General features: G+C 53.9%; 1 protein-coding gene across 1 annotated transcript; it reads left to right on the top strand.

Moving 5' to 3' along the window:
• The first annotated feature begins 1903 nt into the window (after nucleotides 1-1903).
• HAND1 (heart and neural crest derivatives expressed 1) lies at nucleotides 1904-4169 on the top strand. Its single transcript, XM_019924787.3, has 2 exons — nucleotides 1904-2455; nucleotides 4065-4169. The coding sequence occupies exons 1-2, from the start codon at nucleotides 1904-1906 to the stop codon at nucleotides 4167-4169; spliced, it is 657 nt and encodes a 218-aa protein (XP_019780346.1).
• Nucleotides 4170-8633: the final 4464 nt, after the last annotated feature.

The following is an 8633-nucleotide window of genomic DNA, read 5'->3' as shown; positions in this document are numbered from 1 at the left end:
GCAACTACACCCGTGCGCCACAACTGCTGAGCCTGTGCTCTAGAGCCCGTGAGCCACAGCAGCTGAGCCTGCGTGCCACAAGAGAAGCCACCGCAATGAGGAGCCCGGGCACCGCAACAAAGAGTAGCCCCCGCTGGCCGCAACTAGAGAAAGCCCTCGTGCAACAACGAAAACCCAACACAGCCAAAAATAAAAATCAATTTAAAAAGAGCAGTATGTATTTCTTTTCTCCTTTCACCCTCGCCTCCACATTGCTTTTGAGAGAAGGGCACACTCCCTCAGCTTCCCTATCTGTAAAATCTAGGTGAAGGCCTTTTTGCTCCATGATTCTAGATTCCTTTTCTTGGGCCCATGGGGAGGGGTGGCAGACGCTGTCCTGGGCGTTGACAGGCCACATAGGGAAGGGGCTTGGCTGGGAAAGGCTGGTGAGGATGGAGGGACCCAGGTATGAGGACATCAGCTGGGAAGCTACCCATCGGGAGGTAAGACAGAGAACTCCAACCGCAAGCGCTGCCACCCTGGGATTCCCAGGTCCCAATGCCAGCCCAGAGAAAGGCCCCCGCGGACAGAATCCAACAAGCGTAAGGGCCCTAGCCGGGAGTGGAAATAGCGGACGTCTGCGCGGCCAGGACCGCGGCATCTCTACGCCAGTGGGTGTGAAATGCCAGGTTTCTCCGGCTGCGTGAGCCTCTCGGAGAGTGTGGAGGTCGTGGTCTCCTCGGTGTGTGTTTACCGCCAAACGCTGACTTCTCGCAGTGTGACCTTTGGCGCCGAGAATCGAACATTCTCAAGCTGTGATAACCTGCATGGGGTGGCCCAACGTAGCCGAGCTCTGGGCTCTCCGTTGAAGCCCCGCGGGAAGGAGGCTGCCCCTGCATCAGCCTGGCTGGCCTTTGGACTGGATCAGGCGCCCAGGAGGCGAGAAGAGTGGACCTCAAGCTCTGGAGCCCGGAACAAACCAGTAAATGCCTGTGGGCTTGGAGCCCTCATCCCCCTACTCGCCACCCCTCTCATTCCACCTCCAGTCCCCGGCTTCTTCCCCAGTGGGTGGCCGCCTGCGCCGTAGAGGACAAGACTTGGCCAGAGTTGGCGGGGGCTCTACCGAGTGCAGGACCTGCTGCAGTCCCGCAGAATGGGCCGGTGACTAAGGACTGGGGGTGCTTAGGGAACAACATTGGGGGCCTATCTTGCCTCCAACAGCGGTCTCTCCTTTTCTGGCTCTGAGACCAAGTAGAGCAGATGCCGCTCAGGACTGGGAACCTCTGGAATTTCTATTTTGGATTCTGGAAAGTCTAGAAACAAGAACCTTTCTCTTTTTTTGCACCTCAGTTTCCTTATCTGTAAAATCTAGGTGAAGGCCTTTTCTCTCCATGATTCTAGATTCCTTTTCTTGGGCCCACGGGGAGGGGGGTGACAGACGCCGTCCTGGGCGTTGACAGGCCCGTGTCTCAAGTACTAGCCCCCGTCTCCCCCACAAGTCGGGAACTGGGGGGGGGGGAGGGGCGGAGGCGGGGCCGCCTCCCTGTCCCCGCAGGCGGCCTGAGTCGAGTAGCGCTAGCTGAGCTTAAAACCAGGGACGGCCATCCCCCTTTCCTCCTCCCCGCCCCCCTGCCATTGGCTCCAGGGAGAGGTTGACATCAAAGCCCCAGGCTTATATAAGCCAGACCCTGAAGGGGAGGCCGCAGAAGGGTTAAACAGGTCTCTCGGCATCCTCGTCCTCGCCTGCAACAGAAGCCGACCAGAAGACGGGCTGCGGGTGTCATCTTCAGCCTTGCCCCAGAATCTCTCAAAGCCAGTGCCCACCAGAGCGCCGCCCCAGAGCCCACGGGTGGCCCCGGCTGTCTCTGGGGCGCATGGGGCGGCGCTAATCGGGCTGGCGGCGCAGGCCAGGGGCCGCTCCAACATGAACCTCGTGGGCAGCTACGCACACCATCACCACCATCACCATCATCACCACCCTCACCCCGCGCACCCCATGCTCCACGAGCCCTTCCTCTTCGGCCCTGCCTCGCGCTGTCACCAGGAGCGGCCCTACTTCCAGAGCTGGCTGCTGAGCCCCGCTGACGCTGCCCCGGACTTCCCCGCAGGCGGGCCAGCGCCCGCAGCCGCTGCAGCCGCCGCCTCCTACGGTCCAGACGCCAGGGCCGGCCAGAGCCCCGGGCGGCTGGAGACGCTCGGCGGCCGCCTGGGCCGGCGGAAAGGCTCAGGACCCAAGAAGGAGCGGAGACGCACAGAGAGCATTAACAGCGCGTTCGCCGAGCTGCGCGAGTGCATCCCCAATGTCCCGGCTGACACCAAGCTCTCCAAGATCAAGACTCTGCGCTTGGCCACCAGCTACATCGCCTACCTGATGGACGTGCTGGCCAAGGACGCACAGGCCGGCGACCCCGAGGCCTTCAAGGCCGAACTCAAGAAGGCGGATGGCGGTCGTGAGAGCAAGCGGAAAAGAGAGCTGGTAAGTCCGGGTCCCGTACGCTCTAGCCAAGGGCGCGGGCGCGGTGAGCATCCGTAGGCCGAGTATGCAGGGGAAGGAGTCTGCGTTGCCGTTCATGCAATTTTGAGAGACTGCGGGGAGTTCTGAGATGGTTTAAATGTGCGATTGTGTGCATGCAGGGAGGCAGATTCATATTTGAATTCATCTGTAATGTGGATAGTGTTTGTAAGGCTGTGAATGAAGACAGAATCTTACACTTTTTGGACAGGCTCATAGGATCCCTTCTAAGAATCCATTGGAAGCTTCAGACCCCGAGAAAATGCACCCACCATATATTTCACTTCCAGTTTCAAGGGGTCCTGATTCATCCCTGGGATCTCCTGGAAGCCAGGTTAAGAATGCTATAGGAGTTCGTTACTTTAATTTGCCTGAATGTGAATTGATGCATATGGGCTCCGCTGCTGTTTTCAAAGGGCCTTTGCCAGAGAGGTTGGTCTGCTTTCATCATTGTACAGACAGGGAAACTGAGGCCCAGAACGGGACAGGATGTGAAGGCCACCTACCCGAGGAGTTGTTTACTTGGGTAAAACAAGTCAGTTTATTCCCTGGAGGAGTAAACATCTGGAGGACATTTCACCGCTCCACTCCCCACGGCTGGTTCCTAGGGCCACCTTGATGGTTTTGTGTATAAACACCGACAAGCAAGTCACTCACTCCTTTTGGCTTTGGAGATCGCAATCCCTACTCGGCTTTTTTCGATCCTCTCCAGTGAGGCGACACTTCTGGAGCTCAGTTTCGCTGGCGCAGGGCTCTGGGACCTCTGAAGCAGTGACTTCCAAGCTGAGGAACTGAACTAGTTTCTCTAGATTGGTGCGCTCAGGAACACCGCGCGTTGGAGACTAGAGAGCCTCCTGGGTTTTATCTGACCCGCAGGGGCTGTGGTAAACTAGGGAAGTCACCTGAGGAGACTGGGAAAGACCGTGGTCATCGAGTCTCTAAACCGCCGCCCTGGGCTGGAGGACATGCAGGCCCGGGCGACGCCCTCGTTGGAAGTAGTTATTGGGCGTCTCCCCACTCCCTGCACTTTGCCGCCTCCTTCAAGTAGCAGGGAAGGGGGATGCTAAGCCAGGTCGACTCCCCCGCTCATTCGTGTAGCCTTCTGAGTGCCCAGAGCCGGCTGCAGAGACCCAACCCTGTATCCAAGCCCAGGCGCTATAAACTAGGTTGGAAAGTGGGATGTGTGCGGGGAGCATGTCCGCGAGTGAGGAAGCTGTTGATTCCCACCCCTCCCATTCCAACCCCTGCTGTCTCCCTTCGGTGCCATAAAGCCAAACCTAAGAGCATTCGTTCCACCAGCCGCAGAAAATTCTCACTACCAAACCCCCAGAAGCTGCCCAGCCCATCCCGGGCCCCCCCAACCCCGCCCCGGGAACTCGGGCACATAAAGGCGAATTTATGAGCCTGTTTGCCTATTTCACAAACAGAAATTCGTCACTTATTTAAAGGCTCCCAGTTACTGCTCCCAACGCCTTTTACCCCACCCCCACTTTTACCCCACGCCTGGGCGAGCGGAGCAGAAACATTTAAACCTGTCTCTCTCGCCTCTTTTCTTGTGTGTGTCCTCTGGCAGCAGCAGCACGAAGGCTTTCCTCCTGCCCTGGGCCCAGGTGAGAAGAGGATTAAAGGGCGCACAGGTTGGCCGCAGCAAGTTTGGGCGCTGGAGTTAAACCAGTGAGCCGAGGCCTGCGCCGAGGACCCCGCCACGGCTGCTCGACCCCGGAGCCCCGGGAGCAGAGGAAGGCGGAGGCGAGCGCCAGGCTCTGGGTGCCAGGGGCTTATGGGGAGCATCCCGCCTGGCCTCTGCTGGGGCGCTGGCAGGTCGCTGGGCTGCATCTACACATTTGGATCGCACGTGCAATGTCATTTGAAATTGTTTTTAATGCGTGAAGAGAAAGAGAAATATATATATAAAACCCCCACCCCTGCAACCGAGAGGGAGGCTCGTGGCTGCACGACTCGAAAAGGAAGGACTGCGGGACCCAAGCGCGCTAAGACGTACCCTTCCAACCCTTCTGGGGCGAGTTTAGAACCCCTGACGCCTTCCTCACTACACTGTCTGCCTGTCTTTCTCGCCCCCCTGTCGGCTTCGCGTCAAAACCCTCCTCGAGCTCTCCTCCCTAATTAAAATGCAATAAGAGGAATCAATCGTTTTCTGCCAGGGAAAGAGAACCAAACCAGGAAGATGGAGGGCTGCCTTTGTTGTTGTCCTCCCTCAAACAGTGGTGTTTTTTATTTTATTTTATTTTTGTCGCTGCACTTCCTACTTAGTTCCAAGGGAAATGGCTCTTTCTTTACCTCTCTTTCCTTCCTTCTTGCGTTCTTTTGTTTTTTCTTCTTGCTTTTCTTCCTTTCTCTTTCTTTCTTTTTCTTCCTTTTCGTTCTTCCTTCCTTTGTAAATAAAAACTTTTCCCTTTGTTGAAAAGTTTTTATGTATTAAACTACCTACCATGCCTGCTGCGCTCAGGTGTTTTGTTTATCCCCCGTCCTCACCCTTTTTCTACCTCAAATCTATATGACCACTCACTGCCCCCTCCCTTTGCAAAGCAGTATCTATGCTCTTGACTAATAAAACATTTTCTGAAATCAGCAGAAGCCTGTGTGGTATCTTGGCGAGTATCCCCACCCCGCTCCATCGTTTCTGCTAGTTAGAGCACCTCCTGTTCTACTTCTCTTTTGATAAATGCCAAGCCAAACTGCAAATCAAATCAAGGGAAGGGGGCAGATAAAGGACTCCTGGAACAAAGAGTAGAGTTCTCCTTAGAAGATAATGGGGCGGGGGCGGGGACAGGATAGATTTAATGAACCCACAGAACAGAAGACTGGAAACGAATTAGGTCCAGAGGGGGATGAGCTAGGACTTTTGTGGGTCAGCATTTGGGCCTGTCTGTGGGTTAGTAGGCACATCGGTGTCTGCAGGCCGCGGTTTGGGGTTATTGGGAAGGGGGTCTGTCACACAAACGAAGGACAACGCGAGGGCAGGGTAGCTCGGAACAGGGGAATGCCCTCGGGAATACTTTCGCGTATGTGAAATTCTGAAACTGCAGTTGCACGTGTCATGGTGCAGGAACTCACACGGAGCCCCGTGGCTGAGCGGGGGCCAACGAGGGGCTGCGGAGCACAGTCCCAGCACGCGGTAAGGACTCGGCAAGGCGCAGCAGCTATGATTTTATACATGAGTGAAAGAAGCGTGTGAGTGCTTATGGTCAAAGTGAGACGTTTAGGTTTCTCTCTAGCAACAAAGCACTCAAGTATCTGTGAGAGTATATAGATTTTGTGCAAAGGGATGGGGGGGCGGTATGTGCAGGCTAATTCGGGCACTTAAGAAATGTACGGAGAGCAGTTTCCGAGCCTCCACGTGCGCACCCATGGCTAGGTGTAGGGGTGAATAAAAGCGGGTGCATTTGTCAAGGTGCGGGTGCGTGCTGGGCTGAACTGGGGCGGGCAAATGCAGGCGTTTCTGTGTCCCTGAATAACAGCGTACGGACAACCAGTGTGGTTTGTGCGCAACCGTGTGCGAGGCTCTAGGCTAAGCGCTTTTATGTCTCCTAACAGCTCGCACGATCGTCCGAGGGAGCTCGTGGTCTGCGGTGCCTGCACGGCCCCCGGAGCGCGCTGCGAGCGAGGCGTTAGGACGCGCGCGGGTCTCTCGGCGCTTTCTCGCTCCACATCCGGAGCTGGAGGCCCGGGCTTGGGGCCGAGAAAGGAGACCCTTCGCAGCTCCGGGGCCAGGCGTGCCCCAGGCGCCTCGTCCCGGCATCGGGGTGAATATGGGGCCCCATTAGTTTGGGCTGTAAACACCGTGGCAGTGCTGAGCGGCCACGCGGGCCTTTCCGGACGCGAAGGAGTTAATAAAAGGTGTTTTATGGGCGCGAGGAAACGGCGGCGGAGGTATGAGCTTCTCTCTACTCTGACGCCCTACTTCTTCCTTTTTTCCCTCTCGCCACCCGCCGCCAGATCAAACAGGCCCGCGATTTAACTAGGGCAACACCTCACGGTAATGAGCAGTCCTGGCACACCCCTCCCCCGGCCTCAGTACCCGGCCCGAGGCCCCAAGGCCTCTCCGGGAGGAGCAGAAAAGAAAAATCGACTTTTCCTTTTTTCATTTTATTTCCAAGAGCTGGGAAGCTCCTAAGAAATCCGGAGAAACAGACCCAGGGAGCAAGCCGACTGAGGTGACCCAGCCCGGAGGGGGCCTTTCCTAGATTTGAACCCAGGACTCCAGTTTAGTTTACAGACCATTTTCTGCCTAAACACAGAGCACGCCGCCCGCGACTATTTTTAGCACCACGAAGTATCCCAGGCACGGGAAGAATGCGCACCCGGGTCTTGCTTTCTTGTAGCCCCGGCCAGTGAGAGGAGAGAGGGGTACCGAGGGGTACCGCCCGTGGCAGCCACAGCCAAGTTTGGCATGTGAACAGGCCTCCTCCGAAAACACCATCCTGCCGGGCGCAAACCCTCTTGGAGAAGACGGCGGAGGAACCTAACATTCGGTCCCAGCCATGTCTGCTCCTGATCTCAGACCTAGCACCCAGAAGCTGAGACAGGGGGCCAGTGCCCATTGAAGGGGTCACCGGGATCTCTTCCCAGTTGCCCCAAGACTGACTTCACCGCCTAGAACGCCCGTGCTACATTTCCAGCCCTCACTCCCCGACTGCAAAAGCCGAGCCCCTAGCACAGAACAGAGTCGCTCCCGGTTTCACAAACCAGTTTTCGCCAAGGGCTCCAGATTCGGGGTCCAGATCTTCTCCCGGCACCAGGCTCTAACTCCTTTCATCCGTCATTAGCTCTCCCTCCATGGAATAGCTTTAGAGCCTGCCTTTTACTTTCTTATTCTCTCCCAGGTTTCAACGCGGTTTGTCCGAAACCCACCTCTACCTGGCTGTGGCAGATGGCATCATTATTCATTTGAATTAAGGACATAACTTTTTTTTTTAATCTGGGGGGTGGGGTAATGGAATGATCACTAACTTCAAAGCAGAGTCCAGGCATTTGTTGTAAGGAAATACTAACTGATGTTACGAAGCTTTAACTAAAGGACTAGTCTACTAAAGAGTAAAAAGTATAAAGGGACCGCCAATGTGTTATAATTACAGAACTGTTTGAATAAATCCATCGGTGGGTTACTACTCAGCCCCTAGAAAAAATGTGGTAATTGATACGGAGAGTGTTCCTGATACAAGAGAGGGAAAACAAAACCCTCTCAGCTTACTAAAGCAGGCAGTGACCTGCTTTATGTAAAAATAAATACATAAATATCATTCACGGAGAAAAAGTGGAAGAATATACATCAAAACATTTACACCTCTACCTCTGAGTTGTGGGAATAAGGATCATTTTGACTTTTCCTCCTACTTAGCCATATATATATATATATATATATATATACACTACAATGAATAAGTATTACTTTTGCAATAAAAACTTAAGCTGAAATTTCCTTCTAATTTCTCCTGTGGCCAGTGTAGTTTCAGTATGCTGTTTATTCAACATACATTAATTGAGTGCCCACCTTGTGCTCGGCACTGTGGGTATAAGTAATGAATAAGAAATAATCCTAATAATTACTATCAATTAATATACAATAGTAAATATTTGTCTTGAAGCGTTTATTATTCCTTCCACACAGTAAATGTAGTCTTTTTCTCACATTTAAAACCTATAATACATGAAATAATAACAAGTTATATTTTATTAAGGAAATTTATTTACGCCCTTAGCATGTATTATTTCATTCAAGCCTCACAAGGATTGTGCGAGGTTAATACTCAGGCAGCTAAGGCTCAGAGAGGTGAAGAACTTTGTTCAAGGTCATACATAGGAGGTAAAAGGCAGGCTGGGCTTGGATGAAAGGGCAGGTCTGGCTGCCTCCAGAGACTTGGCTTTTCCCCACATCTTGGAGCACCTCCAAGTTGTGTGTGCTTGTGTGTGTGTGTGTGTGTGTGTGTGTGTGTTTACAAATACAGCCTCTCTTAGTCTGATCTTTGGTCCCCAAAGTAAGTAGAGAAAGAAAGAAGGGGGTTTGTGAAGGGATCTGGGATTCTAACTCCAGCCTTCCCCTGGAACCCTCTTCCTCTGTCCTGGATCACAGTGGATCCCATCTATAAAATGAGGAAGGGGTGGGCTCCTTGACCTCTAGGTT

Source organism: Tursiops truncatus, chromosome 3 (genome assembly GCF_011762595.2).
Source record: "Tursiops truncatus isolate mTurTru1 chromosome 3, mTurTru1.mat.Y, whole genome shotgun sequence".
Lineage (NCBI taxonomy): Eukaryota > Metazoa > Chordata > Mammalia > Artiodactyla > Delphinidae > Tursiops > Tursiops truncatus.
This window is presented reverse-complemented; position numbering and strand designations above follow the sequence as displayed.